This window comes from Rhea americana, unplaced genomic scaffold (genome assembly GCF_003343005.1).
Source record: "Rhea americana isolate MKP2758 unplaced genomic scaffold, rheAme1 scaffold_35, whole genome shotgun sequence".
Classification (NCBI taxonomy): domain Eukaryota; kingdom Metazoa; phylum Chordata; class Aves; order Rheiformes; family Rheidae; genus Rhea; species Rhea americana.
In genome coordinates this window covers 6,116,597-6,139,806 of record NW_028186479.1, presented here as the reverse complement: position 1 = coordinate 6,139,806, position 23,210 = coordinate 6,116,597, and the positions used below count along the sequence as shown (strand labels likewise).

The following is a 23,210-nucleotide window of genomic DNA, read 5'->3' as shown; positions in this document are numbered from 1 at the left end:
GATATTTGATGGGAGAGTCATCTGACCTTGGCCACCATCTTTCTCTTGCACCTTTGGAGGTGACTGTTATTCCTTCTGGAAGGGTTACAGAAATTACAGATCAAATATCAGAAAGTTCCACCTTCCTTGAGCTTGAGTCGCTCTGCAAGTCTCTCTCAGATTCCTTCCAAATATTATCCGAGTTTTGTTTAAGTTGGCACATTAGGAAAGTATGTTGAAAAAAGCTGTTTTTGGTAAGTAACTTTCCTACATAGCTAAGAGGAAAATGACAGTTTTCATTTCATAACCATTTTTCATGGTTTCAAGGAAAAGTTTCAACATTTCGGTCTTTCATAGATAGCTTGTTACCTATCAAATAGCAACAAGGAGTTTCATGATCCTGTGCTGGGCTGTGAATTTATCTTGTGTGTTTCTTGAGTCAGTGTTTCACTTATAGGCACACAGTATTTAGATGTATTTTGTATCCAGAATCATCTTTTTTTGTGGACTTACTTTGAATTCTTTATTGTTATTGCACCTGTTTATAGTCCTTTCTTAAAATAAAATAAAAATACAAACAAACAAAACAGTGTTTGCTCACATGGCAATTTACCAGTGGCAAGGTATTTTATTTCCAAGAGCAGAAATATCAACCTATTTAAACACTTAGCAGAAACCTTTATTTATTATTTTGGCTACATATAAAGTAGTAACGACTCTTTTTTTTAAACTGTCAAGTAAATATAAAACAGAGCCTAGCAACTTTTATACATTTTCAAGAACATTTTAATTAGCATTTTTATTTTGACAGATTTCTTTRATAAAAGTATAAAGCCTTAACTGATGGCATTATTATTCAAATTGTTGCCTGTGCATTTAAGGCATTTAAGCCAAAACATTTAGTTGCTATGGTTACCCAGCTGAATCTGTAAGCAGATTCATTGCAAAAAATCTATCTGTAAATGTTAGTATTTTCTGTTTGTACCTGTAAATTGCTATTACTGCTTTGTTTATGGATAGTCAACTCTGTCTTCAAATCACAATACAGAAGGTTAAGCATTGTATAGTCCCTGTTCTTCCCAGTTTAATCTTACAAAATACTCACAGGTTTTTATATTTTATTTTTCAAAAAAMAATCCAATAACAAGGAAAGAATCTTTCTTTAAACATAATAAAACATGCATAGCTTTGGAACTTCTATTTTTCTCATTAAATCATCTCCCTTTTTTGCATAACAGTAGGACAGTATATGTATGCTTATTTTAAATACTGGTAGAAAGCAACAAGACCTACAAAATTCAGCCAATGTAATTTACAACTGCCATACAAATAAGTAATGCTGTTTCTTATTTTCTGTACTGAAATTTCAGGAAGAATCCTTCTCACATTCTGCAGAGTGAGAGAACTTACTTACATGTTCAGCATTGTGCTGACTCTGTGAAGTGAAAACAACAGAAGTTGTTGCTGGAGTTCTTCTCCAACTTTTCTCTGGGTTTGCACTGTGTCTTACATTCCCTTTATCTGGTCTGAATATAATTGGAATTGTTTTACCTAATTGCACTTTCCTTGAATTTTTGTTCCTTTTTATTTCTGAGATATTAAACAGAATGGTTACTTTTTTTTCCCCCTATAATAAAACCGAAGTACTGCATTTTAGTGTATTAAGAATCTTGACAGTACTTTAGATTTCACAGCATGAAGTAATGGCTCATCATTATGAAGAGAATAGAAATGCTGGCTTTTTAGTTTTTCATACTTTATGTGTGATTTTTTTCACTTCCTACACTTGGGGTCTATCTCATAGTTGATTTCTTCCAACAGAATGGGCCTGATTCACTTTGAAACTCTTCCTCTTGAGTCAGGCTCAAAGTGCTCTCCTGGAAAGGAACCAAGAACCCTGCCTCCACAGCTTTCTTACCACTTCATTAATAAAGAAATGACACCTGTTTTGTCAGCTTGACAACACAAAAAAATTATTTATATATATATCCAGGCCAGACTAATCTTTGCACCTCAGTATAAATGCAGCATAACACATGGTGCTGGAGCAATATAAATGCAATTTTCTGTTGCTATAAAGTTAATCAAAATAGTGAAAGCTAAGTACTATTAAAAATGCTAAAATTTTTAGGAGCTTTTGTATTTACAGAATCTGTTACACACTTTTCCSCAAAAGAAGCATCTAAGTATATTTGAAAGGTAATAGCTTCTCTTTGATAATTGCTACAGTGAGAAGAAATCTGGAAGAAAAACTAGATTTACTTCATTTTTGAGAATTCATWTACCTACCTCATTTATACCTTGTTCAACCAAAGACATTAGTCAAACCGGAGACGTTTTTCAGAGACATATATATTATAGGATAAAGAAAGGCAAAAACTACTAAAATTTAAGACATTTGTGAGAAAATTTGAAGTACGTACAGTATCTCTGTTACTGCTCCTTTTTAATATGTTTTCAGAATACCTGCCACRTGGGAAATGAGAGTCAAAAGTGACCAATGATACTGAAAATAAAGAAATAATGAGATAAGATGGTTAAAAGCTACCAGCAGAAGATACAATTACAGTTAGAGCTAGTGCAGTAGAATACAAAATAAAACATTGAAGAGTGTGCTTACAGATTATTGTACTTTAGTTAATATATTAAGTTGTGGTAAATGATCTCACATTTAATCTTTAGTTTATATTTGTATACTCTTTTGGGAACTGGATCAAATATTGTGAAGAATTTCATTTTAATCCCAACAGTTCTTGAAAATTTGACTCTTGAGAAAATTTATCYGTAATAGCCATACTTTTTTTTTAATTTTGTTTTAATTTGATAGACGACAGTTTTATTTTGCTAATGAATTGGATGCTTTTGAAATGAAATCTTTTGCTGACCATTTCATTTTAGTCTTGTTATTCTGTTGCAAACTTGTCAAGTTTCAGTATAGCTTGACTTTATAGCTCACACTTAAATTTTTAACCTCATTGCATTTACTTTTATGAATATTTTGAAACTCTTCTCATTCAGTATGAAAGTAATGTCAGATATTGATCATATTTAAAGCAGTATTTCCTGAAGTCAGTCAGACATTGATTTTTTTTTAGGTGCTCATCAGAATCCTCCCTTTTTGCACTGCAGATGGGGAGAATCTTTTGGAGTTGAGAACTGAGGCATTTGGAATTGAATCTTGGGAAAGTATACGGCCCTTCTGTTCTTTGGATTTACTTAGTTTCTTCTGCCCAAAGGTTGCTAAACTGAAGTTCTCTCTATAAATCTTCAACAGATCTGTTACCACTTTCAGGATGCTTTTTTTTCTAGTTTCAGACCTAGTCATCATCATCTGTAAAGAGTTTTCAGCAAACTCATCTTGATTTTGTGATTCCCTGATAGTCTGAACTGGCTTTCACCTTCTAGCTGTGCCAGAATTTTCTAGTTATTTTTAAAGAATAAAACAGTCCTGTGAAACATGAGCTTACCCTGAATTTCTAACTTCTCCAACCTTTAAGTTAGTTTGCTAAGGATTTAATAGCCTTCAAGTCATTCTTAGCTCTAAAGGTAGCTTTGATTTCTCAAACTTTTCCTGAGTCTATCTTCAGATCTAAAGGACGATCAAAGTATATTTATCATTTACCTTGACTATGTCTGTCTTGAATTTAATTTTCATTCATTATATTTCATTTGTTCATTGCATTGCAATTTAAAATTTGCCTAAAATCATTACTGTGTCTTTAAGACAGTCTCAAAACTGCTTTTGACTATTCAAAAATGGGGCCATCTCAGGTTATATCACTTTCTTTGCTTTTAAAATTGTGCTACTAAGTTTTATACCTAGTTTAATTTTCAGTATTTTATATGGCCTTTTATTACCTGTTTTCCTTTTTCTTTTTCTTTTTTTCTTCTTCTTCTTTTTTTTTAAACTCTTCTTATTCCTGTTCCCCTCAAGATGGAAGTTGTTTCTCTTGTCATTAGATGTGTGTGTTTTGAAGTTTTCTTCTGTCTTTCTAGCCATGAAAAACGGAAGTATTCCTTATAGAAACAGTCTGCTACCTAATGCTTCTAAGTTTCTCACCATTAAATCATATCATAAATTTGAAAATGGAATTTATTTGATAAGTTTATCATTCTCTGCTTAATGTATCRTGATACTGTCTTTCTATTCTTTCTATATTGCAGAATCTACCCTGATGTTTGTTGTGTTTATTTTTCTGTGTGCTGGAATCTTCATGCTTCTTGTTGATTGTCTTTTTCCATGTTATCCAGTTAACATATTTTATTACACAATTAACCAGGAGTTATGTACTTGCCTTTGAGGATCAGAATTTCTGTTTAAGGATCATATCATGCAGGGCARTGATTGTAAAATAGTAATAATATTTGGCAGCAGAGTTCATGGAACTAATCTAATATTTTCAAAAATTGCTTTACCAAACATGACAGTAGTTTTTTAAAAAAAAGAAGCAAAATTCATGGAATTAATATTAACATTTCAAAAAAGACTATTATAACATAGGAATTTCAGTGCTAACTTAGGTGAGCTTCATTGGTAGAATTTCTTATACCTAAGTGGATTAGGTATACCTTTTTAAAAATGAAAATAAATGTTTTTTAACTTGTATTTATATATGCATATTTTTGCAGGATGTACTGCAGCTGGATTTGAAGATGAGAAGTTTTTTAAAACTTTCCTGTAAATGTTTTTTAAAGATTCTTAATTTGCTCAGAATAATTTTGAATGTGAAGAGCTTTAGTGTGTGCGTTAACGAGTATCTGTGCTTCCCTGTTAGTCCATATCACAGGTTAATTGATAGTCCAGTAACATTTATTAACATGTTAGCAATGTGCATGTTTGTATGTTTTTTGCCTCTGTAACACCATATAAAAACTTTGTTTTGTGTGTTGTTGATTTTCTGCTTCATGTGCCATCTGTAGCCTTGACAAGAAACCAGATTAGCATGTTGAGTACAAAGAGCAGAGAACCATAATTCCGTGTTGGAAAATTTTAAGRGTTCTTGTTTGTTTTGTCACAGTATACTGTTCATGTACACATTAAGATGTGAAGTGTTTTTGTTTGTGTACTCTACTAGGCTCTGTTGTCACACAGAATTAGTTTTGTTATCTTCACTCAGGTGGAACTAAGTTGGCCCTTATATAATGTGTTCAGCTGCATGAAGCAATTGCATTATCAACAGCAAGAGCTGGGCTGAGTCAAACTACAGCCTGTGAAAACCATTGGCACGCTGTTTTTAAGGATCTTGTTATATTAATCCTGCAGTGAAGAATTTCTAGAAAGTTTTGCAAAGAAAGTTTTGGCAAGCAGCTATAGACTTTACAATGTCAGTAAAGCAAATGCACATTTACATGCTTCTGCTGGCAAAATGCAATGTAGATTAGAATGAATATCTAAGCAGGAGATTTTATAAAAGTTTGCTCATATATCCAGCCAGTCTGTGTATATTGACACAATTTCAAACTTTTATAATGCATAATATTCATCAAAAAGGGAATTTTATATACATAAATGGAGATATATATATATATATATATATATATAAAAAATATATACACACAGTTATTCCTTGTTCTTTGGTAGGTATATGTATACATGGATTATTCATTGCAGATAAAGCTCAGTAGTCTCTGGGACGCTAAATTTAATGAGAATAATGAGAATTCAGAATTCTCTGTGGTGTAGTACACTTGCGATTGTGAACTAAAATTGATCAAAATTACAGTATTATTAAAAAAACTTCCAAAACCTTACCATTCTTGTATTTATAAACCATCAGAAAATGAAATTGTTTCTAAAGGATGTACAAAAGCAATAATAACCCCAAATYGTGTAATGTTATGATTTACAAATGGCATGCCATTTATTGTATTTTGAATGGTAGACACAACTGAACAGTAATCAGCATTTAATTCTTTTAACATCTTTTAGGCATCTCATTTTGAAAATGTTTTAAAATGTGGTTAAAATATGAAAGTTGAAAAAGAGCTATGTATTCAGTAAATTTCTAAGTTCTGGCTATTTAATTTAGGAGTGGAGCCTAATAGGTGCTGTCCATCCTTGCAGGCTGTTAGAAGTTAATGGTATAATAAACAGCTTGCAAATTTGATGTTGGAGTCATACACCTAAAGGAAAAATAGTTCAACGTGTTGCCTTATTCTTAGATTTTTAACTGTAATTGTTCAGCATATCCACCATCTGTCTGAGTGACTCATGCCTCTGGTTGTATTTCTGCCAAAGTAAAGATTTTGGACAGTCTTGGAATATTCATAACAAAAATATGAAGTATTTGAAGTGAAAATTCAGATTGGCTTTCAGTTATCCATCTCTTTGTACCTATTCTCCTWTAATTTTTATGTTTTCTTTCATTAAAAACACATTTTTCAAATTGCTGGGACAAACTGCTTGGAATAATTCTTCATTGTGCTGCTATGCCATACATTAGAAAGTGCATTAATACATGAATATATATCTTACTGAGTGTTAACTATGCATATAAGCTACAGGTTGGCTATAGTGGAGAGTAGGAAATAATGGATAATGAGGAGCCAGCACTTAATTTCTTCTCTGCTCTGTGTTTAAAAGCTTTTGTAATAAATTTCTATTTTGAATTTAATATGAACTGTTATTACTATGATTTTTATATATATATTTTGTACAGAATGTCAGCTAAAGATGTCACTCAATTTTGGAGCCTATTGTATTTGGTAAAATATAAATGTAAAGTACAAAAAATGGACAGGCAGCTGGAAACTCTATTTTGCCATTTTAAGTCAGAGCCTGAAAAATTTAGGACAYGCCAGTATCATTAGTCTGAATGCCATTTCCAGGCTATTGTCTAGAAAGGACTAATCCAAATGTTTATTGCATTCTTGCAAGCATGTCTCTATTTTAGTCTTGAGCATATAGTCATTATGTCACTCACAGTTCCTGCAGTTTACACATTAATAATATTTTCTATGTTTGTGTTCATTTTAGGGTTTTGTTCTTTGTTTAAGATTTAGTCTATTGAAAAGGAAGGTCTCTTTTAATAACCACAGGTCTCTGTTAGAGACATTCATTCTTGTGGTTGTGCCATGTTAATTTTGTTCTCAAGGAGATGAACTTGAGGTAGCAGCAGTATAAAAATGCCTCCTCTTATGTTTCTCCTCAGCACCTCATCATTTTGCTGCTAGCTATAATTGAACCTCTAGCCGCTTTTTATGTATTTACAAAAGCTAAATGTCCCAATTCTTTTTTTATTATTATTATATTAGGCTATGTTTGATGCTTTGTCTGATCTCCCTGAGTGGTATGGTATAAAGGAAATGCAAGCAAATTGGATAGGAGACTGTTCTGGATGCTCTCTCGACTTCTTGCTAAAGGTAAGTCAGCAGTTTCAATGGTGCTGTCATGACTGGGCTAAACGCAACCCTTAATGCATGATGGATTGACTTTTCAAATGTAAAAAAGCTTGAAACCTAATAAAAGATAATATTACACGTTCATGGCCAGAGCCACACTGATTTCTGAAGAACCACTTGTCTATGTTGAAATGATAATCCCTGCTGTCCTGCTTGGGAAAGGGTTTGTGTCTTTTAAGTGCGACATTGGACACAAGTTGACTCTGTGCATTTGTGCCAAAATGCATGCCAGCTAATGAGAATTCCTGAAAACGAAGGCATCCAGGAGAGCAGTGCCAAGAGGTATCAAGTGGCACAGAACACGTCAGCCAGCCGTGTTCTAGCTGGGCTTTAGCATCTCTCTGCACAGCAAACTTGGGCTGACTTCAGGCAGGCCACTTTATATYTCTCCGCTGTGCTTTCCAATATCTGTTTTGTTTAGGTTTATCCATAATTTCATTTATTATACTACAGTAAGTAAGATGTTGAAAAATGGAGAATTAAGTAATGATGGAACTGCAAGGAAGTACTGACAGAAAAAAAAAAGAGAGGAAGGAGAGAAAATCTTCAAGAAAATTATAATTATCTAGAAGACAATGGGRAAATCTGAAGTCCTTCTGAAGATCTGCAAAAGGCTTCTCAGATATGATAGTGACGGAAAAGATTTTCAGAAACCCTAATGGCAGTTCAACCATTGTGCTTCAGAGCTTTATGGTGCTCATTTGCTCTGGCCTAGTATCTGAAAAGTGTTTTCTTATTTTAAACCTAAATTTCTGGGAACCTCAGATTGAGACAAATTAAACTTTTCTAATACCTGTGAATACCACACTGCTAGGAGGTTCATTTTGTTAGTTAAATTGTTTTTATCAATTGCTCTTGAAAATTGGTATCAATACCTGGTATGGAAAAATCTGCTTCTAAGAGAAGGGCTGCACTTCTAATGGRGGAAAAAATAAATTCATTTGGGATGTTTTCTGTTCTTTATTAGGTTAATGGTAAAATAACAGGAGAGAAGGTAGCAGCTTAYACCTATACGCCTGAAGCCATTTATGGAGCTTCCCATTTATATATCTTACCAGCTCACAGACTACTGCATGGGAATAGCAGTCTGAAGGAAGTCTTTCAGAGGGAGTTCATCCAAGGGAAAGGTGATATTTTTCTTAGACTGCATATTATTGTAAGAGAACAACAGTTTTAATCTTCAAAAAGTGTATGCCCAATTGATCATGAACAGTTCCTCTTGAGAGGGAACAGTTCCTTCTGATTCTTTGTGCATGTCAAATAGTACCACATCAGCTTGTCATGCCTTCAGAATAGGATAGCGGTAGCTATGTTAGAATTCTTACTTTTGTAATGGTTGTAAAACTGTAAAACTTTATAGTTTGTAGAAATAATGAACCAAATTCTTGTTTCCCTATGTAATGGAAGTGAATAGTCAAATTCTGACTATGCCCGCCCCCAGGAAAATTTCTTTACTGTAGGTAGTATGTCTTTAGAACAGAGATGGCAGAGCCAGCTCTTATGCCAGCACTGATCTCTTCCTATCACAGGGAATATAGAGGGGAGAAGAGATCATTGATATATAGCAACTAGATTGTTGATATATAGCAAAATAATACTCTGCTATACAAATCCTCGTAGTTTATATAWAAGAGAGTAAATTCAGAGTAACCCATATGGCCATTATAGTAGGTCCTGACTTGTAGAGATTACAATAAGGTAGTAATAATTGGTTTCTTTAATTGTTGGTAACTGGTTTCCTGTCTGCCTGCACTGAATGTCCCTGGCCTATTTTGTCATTTGGAAGTCCAGAAAATTGCAAAAGTAAATACAAAATATATTGTGTATGTATATTTCTTCTTAAGGCTGCTGTTCCATATTTATTCTTCACAAAGAACATGTGGCTTCATTGTGTATATACCATCCCATCATTTATATACGATCCCATATCAGCAGCAAAAAGCAGGAATCTTAAGGAAAAACATGCTGCTTGCACAGAACCTGCATTATTTTTGAGTAATTCATTTCTATAACCTTGATAAATTTTCCTTGGTAGCAGAAAAAAAAATGGTACTTGAATGTGTTGAGTATGTAGAGCCCTTGTCCCAGATGGAGGGMTAGCAATAGCTTGGAGAATTTTTATTAAAGAACAAAGGAACAAATTAAAACTCCTATAGTTCCGACAAATCAAAACACAACCCCCGAGAAAGGCACCTCCATGCGAGTGCCTGCATCTTTGATGCAACTTGTACATTATGCCAAAGTACAGAAGTGCAAAAACAAAGGATAACAGTATCTTTTTTTTATGTATATTTATTTTAATGTGGAAATACTTGAAAGCTTTTTTGTTTCTGTTACGAACAAACTTCACCTTTTGGTTGAGCTATATCAAGAAACTTTCAGCCAGAATGGTGACATCTAGAAGACACTGAAAAAGAGGCTTTCAAGTGGAAACAGTTCTAGAATCTTAACTCTGCTATAGCTTCTGCTATTTGTGAATRTGTTTATATATATTCTGCAGTTGAAATAGGCTGATATTTGATAGTGTGTTATTCAGTCATTTCAAAGGCACAGGCTAGTATTTTCCAAGGAAGAAAAGCTATAGGAATAGAATTCACACAAACTTTCACATACCCGTTTTAGCCATGGTACATTTGAAGGCCATGAGCAATGGCTTTCAAGTTCAAAGATATTTAAGATTGCCTTGAATAGACCATAGTTTTGCCATTAACTAGATTTTTTTAAAATTTGCTGTAACATGAAAATGTTAATTTATTTTACTTTTTAATTGTTCTCTTTTCAGCTTGATCATGTCATAACTCCTTTGTTGTTTGTTCTCATTTAAATAATTAGGAAAGTATGTTTATGTGTTTTCTAGCAGAGAAAAAAGAAGTAATTTAGCAAAGCAACTTAAGTTCTAATACCTGTACTCTTAGAGTACAGCTCTGTATTTTAAGCCACTATCATTTAAATAGAGGTGAGCAATCAATTTTCAAACATTCATTTTTTTGGTAGCAAAAACCAGTACATTTATCTAAAATCTGGWAAGTCTCCCAGTTTTACCAGTGTTAGATGTCTGAGATAAGAGTTTGACCCATACATTGTTTATTAGCTCATTATAATGCTGAGCATACCCCTTCTTTTGTGTTTGTAATTATAATAYTATCTCTTTACAGTTATAATAATAACTGTATGAGCAAAGGAGGCAGTGCATTTATAAAATGAAAAATTGTTATTCCAGGTTTCAGCATAAAATTAGTGTTATTGCTGGGGAAGAGAGAAGTTATTTTTAAAAGCAGACTGTCCTACCTACTTAGCTTCCTGTTCATGAGGCTTTTTGCTTAGTTGCTTTCAAAGAGTGAAATGATTCCGTTTCTACTTTTTTAAACCGAGGAGTAAAGCTATGTGTGATGTTTTGAGCAGAAGAAATTTTCTCCAAATTATTCATAATGCAGCACCAAAATGTTTATCTCAAAGAGCTGAAATTTGAAAAAGAAATAAAAAAAATATAGCGTTTGTGTTAACAAGACAGATGAGATATAGTAATTCTATTTTCTGAAATATTTTTATTTTATTTCAGGCAGACTTTACATGCATAACTGTACAAGCTTGCAGTTCTATTCACCTTAATTATGAAGATAGGCAGAAGGACGATCTTGGTGGTCTATATTTTAACTATTATAATATAGAGTCAGGTCCCAGAAATGCCGTATTTGTCCCTCATCCTTGCAATGTAAGGATAGATTTTGTTCATTATGTGTGAATCTCTAAAATTATATCTTTAAAAATGAGGCCATTTATATTTCAACTGACAACTAAAGGCCCTGACACCATATTTGTCAAGGGTACATAACTTACCACAGTCTTTGACTGAAGAAACTTGCTTTCTTTACTGTTACTTAGTATGGTCTGCAGCAGTTATGAACGTGACTGATTTTCAAAAGCATCATTAGTTTACATAGTGGTTTTCRAAGCTGCTTTGACCTTAAAGGTACTAAAGCTAGAAATAGTTCCAAATTGAGACCTGTGTTTTCAATCCTCAAAACTTAGGAGTGTTCAAGTTAGGTTTTCTTCTTTCTAGGCTCCCAAAACTATAAAATATAAATCAGTTCCAGTTTATCGCAATCCTTACCCTTGATTCTCGCTTCTCTTTCCCCTTCTGTATGGACATTGGTTTCCAGGATGGTGATGCAAGCGTATCTCTAATATGAATATCAGTATTTTCTTTAGAAATAAATAGGTTACATAGATTTTTTTTTTTTTTAATATACAACCCAGTATTTCTCGTGCTTTGTGTTCTTCTGTAAGAAAGCAAGTCATAAGCATAGTACATATGCTTCCTTTCAGTCCTGTCTGAATCGCTGGGGTTTTCTTGCTTAGTTCTGTGATAGTGTCTCTTTAATATATAAATCAGGGCTGCTTATTTTCTGGCCTTATTAGTACTACTTCATACCACTTTATCGCACTCCTGTCACTCTATTTTTATTCAGGTATYTGTTGCTTTTTTTTTTTTAATTACAAATATTTTTCAGTCAGACTTACTGAAGCTTTTAATATCTCTCAGCTTCTTTAAAATCTGTTTATTTTTCATTTTCTTTCTTATTTCAATAAACAGAACTGTAACTTAAACTTCATGAAAGTTTAAAATAAACTGATTTTTTTTCTTTTTTATTAAGCAATATTCTTAGCATATTTACTGTCATATTTTACTTGCTGTTATGTTTGTATTTGTTTTCAGACTGTCTTACTTCAGTGACAGCTGTGAATTTGCTTACCAATCAGGAGATTCCTATAGTCATCTCAGCAAAACCAAATTTTGAGAATTTTCTTGATACTAAAATAGGTATGTGACAATTGATGTGTAAATGGAATGATATAGTTTTCAGTTTCTGTGTTGGAGCAACAGAAGCTGTTGTGGTAAATCTTTGAATTTAGTGTGTCTTTTCTGGACTTTGGAACTCACATTGTTCTCCATTAAGGAAGAAGAAAAGGAGAAGTAGCTATGTAGAATCTGGGGGGAGATTTACAGGATGATAGATTTTAATAGAAAGATTATAAAATTAGTAAGTTTAATGAGAGGTAGACTTGAGAATCTGTGTGTCTTAGGAGGTTTGATTACATACAGTGTATGTGCATTTGGAGGTCTTTCACCATCCTCTGATGTTTAATCAAAACAGAACTCTACCACTATTTGACATAAACACTTTGCAGAAGACCCAAATTTGTAGGGTGTTGTTGTATGTGAGCATAAGTTATATGCATGCTTATAGAGAAATGTTTCAGACAGGTTTTCTTTAGTAAATGCACTAAACTTCCAAATTTGACTCTTACTTGTTTATATTGTGTAGAGATCAGTAAAGTAATTCATTGCAGATAGCTCTTCTCAGTTAGTCTTGTCAAGTTATTTTGGACCTTTAATCTCTAAAGGAAGTACTCCCACAACTTAAGGCACCTATTTTAGTATTATTATTATTTGTTGTGGTTTCRTCTCAGCTGAGATAAATAGTCAGTGTTCTGTGCCAATTCTGATAAGATATAGTTCTTTATCTCTTCTTTATTTCTTTCCTACCCTGGGACTGCTACTGTCTCCTCTGCATTATTGGCAGTGTTGTCTGTTCTGGAACTGAGCAAAATAAAAACAGCTGGCTCTGCAGAGCCACTTTGGGGTCTTTGTGCCATTCTCATTGCTACTGCTGTTACTGAGTGTTGTGCAAAAATATCTTGGATGACCCTCACAGGACTGGAGATTATTCACTTGGGCTGGATACCAGACCTTACTTACAGTGTGCCTGCGTCTTACTCTTCAGGACTGAACTGATTTTGAGAACCAGAACCTTTTCTGGAGTAAAAGGAGCCAAATAATTGAGGTGCCCAATCTTATTTTTCATTAAAAACCTCCATGTTGTTCACTGGCATGTGCCTTGGCCTTATGTCTGTTGGAAACAGCCCAGATCTTCCCAGGAAGTTCTTGATGCCAGCTGTTGAGTTTTGCAAAAGTACATTAATAGCATCATCTTTTCAAAAGCAAGGAAGACCAAAAAAGAGAGTCTGCTTTTYCCATTTGTAGAGCATATTGTGAAGCCACCTGTTGCTGACTGCAGAGCTCTTTGACAAATTAAGATACGTATATTATGCTATAATAGGGCATTTAAATGGCAAGAGAGTACACCTGCTAAAAAGGTGAAATGGTGATTCCTTATTTTGCTAGTGAGGGAGTTATTTGTTGTGGGAGAGTCTTGTTTGGAAGCACATAACTAATGAAAACCAAATTTCCCTATTTTGACAGAGTTAACGTATTTATGGTAGCAGACATTTCATTGCCTGAACAAYGATACTTGTTAAACTGGTTTTGAGTGTAGTTTGTATGTTAATAATCCTAACGTGCTCAGTGATGTTTTGAGTGTTTTTGGTCTGTAACTTTAACCAAACTATTATTTGTATTGGGTTGTTTGTATAGGCTACTTTGCCTTTTAAAGATGATAGTCAAAGTGCGAGATTATCCAAAATATTAAATAAATTATCACCAATGGAAAAAGTATGCACAAAGATGCATCTCCCTGTGACATAATAGATCTGCTAGGATCTTGGCAATAGTTCTGAGTACAGTTGTATAATAAAGTTAACAGATTTCTTAACTTACTGCTGAAAGGTAGTCCTGCAAAGTGGAACACAGTGACTATTAAACTGCATGCAGTGAAATCGGAGGGAAGATGTCAGCATCTATCAATATGAATGAGAAATATTTAAAGATAATGTGTCATTTTATGATGCTGGTAAATTGCTGTAATAAAAAGAAGTCTGTGTGGGTTGGAAGAGAGAGGAGCTTGTATTCAAAATGTATGACTGTCACAAATAATAAGATGCAAAGGGAAAGACAGCATCAGGAGGCTTAAATATTCTGACTTCTGTGACTTATTAGAAAGTGCTGTCAGTAGTTATATATTCTGAGTAGAAAATTGATATTCTTTTGAGTGGATTTTTCTTCAGATTAAAAACAAATCCTGTGTTTCATAAGAAGTTAAGAGATTGTAATGTTAGAGGTTGTGGTGTTATGATACATTTTAATAAGTATTAATTTAGAAAGTGATTGAATTTACTGTTAAAAYGGGATGATTAGTTATGCTATTTGGTTTTTATTCTAAAAATTATATTTAAATTTACATATACATCTAAATTATGTTTAAATAATATTTTTTATTATTTATCTAAAATTCACAGTTTTCTTTTAGACTCTTTCTGAACTAGGTAATTTTCAGGCTCTTTTGAGGTAGGACACTGACATTTGYGTTACAGAGAAACTGATAAAACGTATTTATAATTATTGCTTTCATCCTTCACTGCTTGAAGGATGCTTTTACTGATCTTAATTTTTTTAACTTTGGGGGGCTAATATAAATCATTATAAAGAGTTGGAGTGACACAAAAAGAAATATTGTACCTCTAATGATCAATATCCATGTCATTCAGTTCCAGAACTACTTTTTTTCCTCTTTCCTAGGAATTCCTAGTACTAGTGCAGAAGATGCCACAGTAGCTAAGAATCTGGGTCTGTCTTTCACTGAAGTCATTGAAACATTGCCAAATGGTTTGGAGAAAGTCATTAATTCTGGTGAGGTGGGTGTACAAGTCCTGAGTTCCTTTTCCAGTATACAATAACAATGCAAACTAAAATTGCTTTCTGGAAGATGCCAAATACTTTGCATGATTTCGGGGATTTTTGATTGTTTTTATATTTTTAGGGTCTAAGCCAGGTCCATGCTATCAAATTTCTAGGACCACTTCAATGATAACCTATATTAGTTCTTCTATAGCAAATAAAATTAGTTTATTCCCTGTCTTAATTTTTTTGCACRTGAGAAGAAAATGTGGTATTTGTCTGAATTTTGTAATGGAAAGTAAATAATTGATTCCATGTTAAAAATTGATTCTTACTTTCATCATCTCTGTATATTTTTAAGCTAAATGTTTAACGTATTAGTCCTATTTCACATATTCATTGAAATATATTGTAAACTTTTCTGATAAAAACATATCTGCCTTAAGTAGCATAGAAATCTTATCTTTAAATCAGATATATTGAGTGGGACAGGCTTAGCAAAGATGCTGTTTGACAGAATATGAGCTTTGTGTCTGCTACTACATGACAGGTAGGGTCTAAGTGGGTTAAAAGTTATGTGGAAGCAAGAAATAGAATCAAGCTAAGAGGAGAAAGCAAGCTGGTTTACCATCCACATTTCCTCGGTCTCTACCTTGTATTGGTGATATTTTGGAAGTTTTGACATACAACTGCTAGATAAAATATCGGCAATAAATGCAAATATTTGCAAATAAAAGCTGAAGGGGTCTACAGGGTCCTGTCTCAGTCCTGTTCAGACAATCAAGGATGTTATCCTTTGAGCAAGAGGGTTTAAATAAGTCCATTGACTGGTGTGTGAATAGGCTCTTGGATAGGAGAATGCTAAGCAATGGGAAAGGAAAATTAATACTAGACTCATCAACTTTGTGTCTCAGAAATGGCATTTGTGACTTTTATGACTGTTTTTGCATTTTCACTAGTAGCAGATGTGATTTTTTTTTCTTTCTTCTTCCACTTATGTTTGTCTCTCTTTTTCTTCCCCTCTGCCCCAATCAGTTCACAGGCATGACTCGACAGGAGGCTTTAAAAGCTCTTACCCAGCAGACCAAAAATAAAAGAATAGGTGGAGACCTAACGAGTGACAAATTAAGAGACTGGTTAATATCTCGACAGCGGTACTGGGGAACACCGATTCCTATCATTCACTGCCAGACCTGTGGCATTGTCCCCGTACCTTATGAGGACTTACCTGTGGTATTGCCCAACATAACCACCTTTACAGGAAAGGGAGCCTCACCTTTACAAAACGTTCCAGAATGGGTGAACTGTTCGTGTCCAAGGTAAGGAAATGCTGCATGTACTGCAGACTGGGAGGGATCACTATGTCCTTGGCTGTTTCTGGTACTCATTCCATAAATGTTGACAGCTGACCACCGTAAGACAGGATACTGTTCTAGAAGGATGTTTGGTCTGACCCAATATAGTTGTTTTTATGTACTTTATAAAACTTCTTGTTTGCAGCATAGATACCAACTGCTATTTCTTGATAAATAAGTTGAAACAAAACCCACTGCTTTAAGTAGGAGGAAAGAAATTAGGGATACAGTTATTTTTCTCCCTTTGCTCCATTTCTTTATTTTCTATTTCACATACTGTAAGTAGTTTCATTATCTCTCACTGGCAGAGTTAATATAAAGCTTAAGATGAGTATTGAATTATTTCTTCTTGGTAAGGTAACTAACGTCTTGTTAATTCTCTTGACAATAGCCCAACAATATTGTTTTTCTGCTATATAATTCTCTACCATGAAGGATCACATGCACTGTAAATTATATGTGATAGCATATAATTCAGATTGAGGGAGGTAGTAAATATATGCATCTTGTTAACATTGTAATCATTTTTGTTTGTAGTCCAGCTGTTTAAGAAAAGAAACAGTGTGAATCAGATAGCTAAGGAGAATTATGTCATGAAGATCAAATGTCTAATATTGAGAGCTGCTTAGATACCCTGTACACTGGAGTTTGCGTTCAGGTTCTGCATAGGGAACTAGCAGAACATGAATTATCCCAAATAAGATTTTGCTCGGCAATATAATGGAAAGTTGCTTCTAACAGACTGACCAAATGGGAAGTACGCTGCCAGGCTGCCRGGCAGGAGAACTAGACTTATAAATGGCCCTGGGGCTCTTGCTGATAATGCAGCAGTTTCATAACATCTCACTTTCTTTTAGCATTTGCAGGCTAAAATATTAGCATTCTTTTTATTTGTGATGAGACAGCTTAGGCACAGGAGTTCTGGGTTCTCTGGAAACACATATTTTAATCTTAGTTGATAGGTGTATATTTTAAGTAAAACATACGTTTACCTTCATATTTTTGCATAGAAAATTTCTATGAAACATAATTATCTTCTCAGATATGTGTATTTAAATTATGTATAGTAGCATATTCTAAAGTGTGACTGATACAAGGAAACATTTCTAAACAAGATTTTCAGGTTTAGTAAAAACTCCCAGCAATTACCTGATCTAAAATCCCTGATTTTTACTGAAAAGTTTAATTGATTTAAATGAAAATGATTGTCTGTACTACTGGCTTTTTCCTGGCTTACTAAAAAATCATTTCTGAATAAAAGATAACCAGACAACGATGTAGTTTGGGATATATAGCAAATACTCGTTCCTGGATTTTTTTTTTTTTTTTTTTTTTTTGTGACTGCTGTACTTAAGAAGTTAATCAAAGGCGTTATTTAAGTCAGAAATAATGGCATACAGGATCAAATGTGATGCTTTGCTAAATTTACTTTTTTTATTTTCATTTTTATTTGACTTTTACTTTCATTATTTGACAGGCATTTTCAATATTTCTCATCTGCTACAGTTTCAAATCCTTTCTGAACCATTGCCTTCGTGTGTGCACAGTCATCCTTATCCCTCATTTTTCCTTGCTCTGAGGAGTTAAGTCATCCCTTCCTTTAGTCATTCTCTCCAGTAACAAGATTTTTTTTTTGTTTGCATTTAATATTTAGAATTACTAAGGAAAACAAGATGGAAGGATACAAAAGTCTGTGATAACTCAAATTTGAGTTACAGGAATGTAAACAATTATAAATAGAAAGAGGTACACAAGTCTTTCATTTTTATAAATTCATATAATCAGATTAATTGTGTGAAGATTGCCTGGCTAGATTACAATATTGTGCCTGATGCATATATTTTGAAAGATATCCACGCTGTCTCTATGTTAGTAAGTCAGGTCCATCTAGAATACAAGCAAGAGCAGAGGTATGAAGCAGATATAATTGTGGCTCAATGATTTTAAARTATTTTTGCTTTTGACTGAAAAGCTGTTCCATTTCAATGTAATACAGTATTTATTTTATATTGACCAAGTCTCTGCTTATATGTACAATCAAGTAAAAATAGTTATTTTATATTAAAAAGCAACTAGAAGTAAAATTCCTTTACTACATTTTTCCTGTTGAAGGAAAAATTTGCTGATTGAAGTGGACCTTGAGCAGAGACAAGAGTAAAGGAAAATGCTAAGTGGTGATATTCTCATAAACTTGCCTTGGCAAGCCAAGCTGAAATATCAGGCAGGCAGGCATAGATATACTGTAGCTCAATCATCAAACTTGATAACAGACTAAAGATACAACTGGAAAATATTAAATAGCCAATGACCACTGACCACTCTTTATTACATATATTATGTGCAAGTGTGTCAAAGGTTGCAAAGTTTCATTAATAGAAATCTTATTGTTTCAACAGTTAGAATTTTAAAGAGGGATCATTTACAATAAATGGAAAATTATCAAGTGTGATTATTGGCTCCATTAAGCAAATAATTTATATTTGGGGAGAAATTAGAGGAAAAAAAATGAACTTCTAGAACTTATTTTAAAACTGTTTATCAGTGCTGGCAAGGTAACTCCTAGCAAAAGTTGATTTGCAGTAATCACAAATGAAAATTGTGCTACGAGGTCTAGAAGAGATTTGATACATCTCAGTAGAAGCTGAAATTAAGCTAAGTTCTTTTTTTCTGGGCTTTTAGAAGTATAATCTTCAAAGACCTTTTTATGAAGATAATCAGTGAGAGGCAACCAGCCTACTACTTCTGCTGAATGTTTATAAAATCATTCATCTGATAGTACCTAAAGAGTGTGATATGTATTTAGTACCCAATGACATTATTGGCAAGCATGCTTGTCTTTAAGACTTGCTTCTATTTGTCTTACTATTTGTGTAATTTTTTCAAAATGTGAAGCAGTGTTGAGTTTTTTAATGCCAGTTCTAAAAAATTCTGAGAGCATATGATTGAGAGGGCAGCCCTGTGTTGTGCAGTCTTCCACTATTGCTTCATCTGAAAGTCATTTAGGCTTTTTTGTTTTGTTCTGTGTTTTGATTTGGTTTGTTTGGGAGGGAGAAGAAAGAAGAGTTGGCCCTGTTACTTATACTGGATATTTTTCAAACGTATCACTGCTTCAGCTGTTCAGACTTTCAATTTTCAATCTAAATTTCTTTGTGGCCACTTTGTACCTGTTTGTTCTTGTGCCAGGCTCCTCACCTATCTAAAAATAGTCTTGTCCTTCCTTCTCTCTTGCTCAGGTGTAAGGCAACTGCAAGGCGAGAAACTGATACCATGGATACATTTGTTGACTCTGCTTGGTATTACCTGAGATACACTGACCCTCACAACGCTGAACGGTAAGGGTTCCAGACCCAGGGCCGTGTGGTGGGCAAGTCTGCTTTACAGAATAGAAAGGAAGGAAGAAAGAAGGAAGAAGCTGGATACTCTGGTGCTTTTAGCTTCTGACTTTCCAATGGGCAGTGTAAATCCATATGCTGCCCTGATTTTGTCTGTCCGTGAGTGCAGCACAGGGTGGACTAGGAGCTGCTGTAAGATTTGGGTTGTGCTCAGCCTGGAAGATCTATGAGGGCGGAACGTGTAGACACAACTAGGTAAGTGTGGGAGCTGCAAGGCAAGGGGCAGGAATTTGCATGGAAAGGCATTGTGAGAGGCACAGAGGGAAAGTTCGGATGAGAAGCTAAAGGAATTTATTAGTGGAGCATACTATAAAGAATAACAGCCTACCATAACTCTTCTCTCTGCAATTGCGTTAAGTTGTATTGTGTGTACTTTTGCCAGTAATAGACTGGATATTTCAATGTGTAGAAAGACAGTGCTTTTTCACTGGTAAGAGGAGGATTTTGGTGTAACATCCAGCTGCCCAGAATGACACCTGAAATTAGCTCTTTCAAAATTCTGATAAATCTCGCTGCTTCCTTTTATTCAGACCTAAAGTGAAGTGGCATCAGCATAAGTTCCTGCTGTGTTGTTATTTTGGCTATGTGCATAATTAATAAAAGGCGATTTTTCTTGTTCTGTGTATTAGTGGCTGCAGCATGAAGAGCATGGAAAGATAGATGTAGTTATTTAGCTGTTTACCTGCTTCGTAGTCTGCTTGTATTAACACTGCTGATTGCGCCTTGAGGTGTTGTGTCAAACACAGCATTTAAGCAGCCTCCACGGAGGCTCAGTTGTCCAAAAGCATTTTATATACACCGGCCAAATTAGATCACTGCCTACAGTCACTGGATGAATAGTTGTTACGGTTTCTGGGGCAYGTTGAGAGCCATTGTGTAGGACAATATGATAGCAGCAGATTAGATGGGTATTTTCTGTAGGTCATTCAATTATTGCAAAGATAAATAGGAAATGTCTAGTAAATGGCCTCAGTCTTCTTACAGGATCATACATAATGAGCATCATTTTGGTGAATGAGTCTGGTAGGATCTATTTTGTTTAATTATTGACATTTCCATTTTAAATTCATAACCTCCAAGTAACACCTATTCATATACATACAGCATTGACGCTTCATTGAGAAGGCCATGTCATTTGTTTATCTGTTTTGTCTGCCTATCTTTATATGAGACAARACACTAAAATWTGCATGTGTTCCCCCCCCCTTTTTTTTTTTCTTTTTTTTTTGCAAAGAGGAATCAGTGGAACTGTTCTTGTATGTGATCAGAGGAAGATAGTTTCATTTTCTAGATACTGATACCACACTTAGAGCTGAGTTTTTTGTTTTTTGTTTGAGCAATGTCTGGGTACATATTTACAAAGAGGGATTTAAGTATAGCTGGCCGAATTGTATTTTGATACTTCCAAATCAAAATACTGGAAGCCTGAACTGGATTGTTTAGTTAAACAAATGAAAATTCTTCTCTAGGCATATTTCATATTACTTTTAATAAGTTTTTAGTAGTCTAGCATTATGCAGAATGCTTTCTCCTGAATGGCAGTTTGAAATATTTTTTTGTGCCTGGATGAAAAAGACTTTTCCAGAAACTGAAGATGACACAGTTAAATGTAATGTCAAGCTGTCAAAGTAACAAGCCTAGTGTAGCTAAATCTGTTGTATATTGAAATAAGAATTTCAGATTTTTATACTAGATCACTAGATCTGTTTGGTATTCCTTTCTTTTTTTTAAGGTAAGCTGCATATAAGTAAACCTAAAGGGGTATAAAATTCATATTTCAAACACCTAGAATTTGGGAGAAGTTTTCTATGGATTTTGRAATCCTATGTGCAACAGGAAGTTTTTAGCTCATTACATGATAGACATGAATTTCAGATTCGGTGTTTGCTGCTAGGTTCRTCTGTGAAGAAAAAAGTGTTACTAATATAAAAATGATAGATGAAATAATCTAACAAGCTAATGAAACAGGTAGATTTGTTAGAATGGGAATGTAAAAATGTATGTTGAGGAAACATAACATATATTGAAATGGTATTTTGCAGGCAGGAGCTGTTACATGAGACATAGTGAAATTTAATGAAGCAGTGAGCAATGCTAATAAACCATGCAGGTTACCTCCASTAACTTAGTAAATATGCTCTAAATAGCAACCGATGTTTACTGTAAATCCACAAAGCATCCTTCGGTTTGAGTACAAAGATCCATCTGATGCTTCAGAATGGCAAGTTATGAGAAGATGCTACATTGCCCCCTAATGGCAACAATGCAAATTTCAAATTAAAAAAAAAATTTTTAAATGAACATGTCTTTCATCTTCTTTAATAGCAATATATTTTTATGCAAAATTTGGTATCTGTAAGTACTAGGAAATTCAAATGGCAACCACATGTTATTTTGGCAAAAAATGCTTTAAAGAGCAGGCAGATATTTTCATCATTTAAGTGATTAGGTAAAATTACAGTTGCACATCTAAAATATATTTTTATAGATCCATTTTTGTGGATCTRTTTCTCAGTGGTAATTACAATTTTGTATATAATTTAGTGAGCATATCACTTAAAAAGATCTGATATTAAAAGTTTCATTAGATGTATTACTTTCAGTAAACAGCAGCTATTTCAATAGAGCTCATCTTTCTTTTCTACATTGTATTTTCTCTATCTTTTTCTATTACTGTGTTTTTCAGGCCCTTTAATAATGMCTTGGCTGATTACTGGATGCCTGTGGATTTGTACATTGGAGGAAAAGAACATGCAGTTATGCACTTATTTTATGCTAGATTTTTCAGTCATTTTTGCCACGATCTAAAGATGACCAAACATAAGTAAGTATTATATATTTCTAGAAAAAAATAATTTAAAATGCATTTACGTAAGAGGAGCATTAGTGGAAAATTTTTGTGGTGGTTGAACATTACATTGAATAAGTCTGAATTTTATTGCTTGTCTGTCTTGGCTAAATACTTGATTCTTGCAGCATGTTGTATTTTCTGTATGTATGCATATATAACATTTGTAATATATGAATATTAACTGGTTCAGAGCAAGTGATAAATTGTTACTGTAGACTTTTCAAACTCCAAAAGCTTGCATCAAACTAGTAACTTCAGGCATTCTGAATAATGCTATTATTTCTAATTAGGTAATTTCCTGCACAGTTGTTAATACCATTAATTTCAGAAGAACCATGCATATTTAGAAAACTAAGCACTTCTCTAATTCCCTGAAGAATTGGAACTGAAAAGTATAAAATAGTTCTTGATAAGCAAAGATAGTATATATTTGTATGCTATTAATTTTTTTATTTGATTACTTTGACTACTGTTGCTGATGYGTAATCCTTTCCTTTGGTTAGGGGTAAAGTTTGAGGAGGGAGAGAGAGTCTTTTGACCTTCTGTTCTTTTCCTCAGTKAAGTTCTCAACTGGCTGGCCCTATTTCCACTGAAATTCCACTGAAATTATATCCTAAAATGCCATCACAGGAATGCCTTAGTTGGGAAGRTACTAG

General features: G+C 33.8%; 1 protein-coding gene across 2 annotated transcripts in view; it reads left to right on the top strand.

Annotated features, from left to right (window-relative positions):
* The window catches only part of LARS2 (leucyl-tRNA synthetase 2, mitochondrial), a 92,254-nt gene that overhangs the window by 35,619 nt on the left and 33,425 nt on the right, over nucleotides 1-23,210 (top strand). For both annotated transcript variants that reach the window (XM_085311889.1, XM_085311888.1), the window contains exons 8-14: nucleotides 7,234-7,341; nucleotides 8,348-8,507; nucleotides 12,098-12,202; nucleotides 14,858-14,973; nucleotides 15,992-16,275; nucleotides 19,545-19,643; nucleotides 22,390-22,527. In XM_085311889.1, coding sequence (XP_085168015.1) covers nucleotides 7,234-7,341; nucleotides 8,348-8,507; nucleotides 12,098-12,202; nucleotides 14,858-14,973; nucleotides 15,992-16,275; nucleotides 19,545-19,643; nucleotides 22,390-22,527 — 1,010 coding nt within the window. The remainder of the gene's footprint in view (nucleotides 1-7,233; nucleotides 7,342-8,347; nucleotides 8,508-12,097; nucleotides 12,203-14,857; nucleotides 14,974-15,991; nucleotides 16,276-19,544; nucleotides 19,644-22,389; nucleotides 22,528-23,210) is intronic.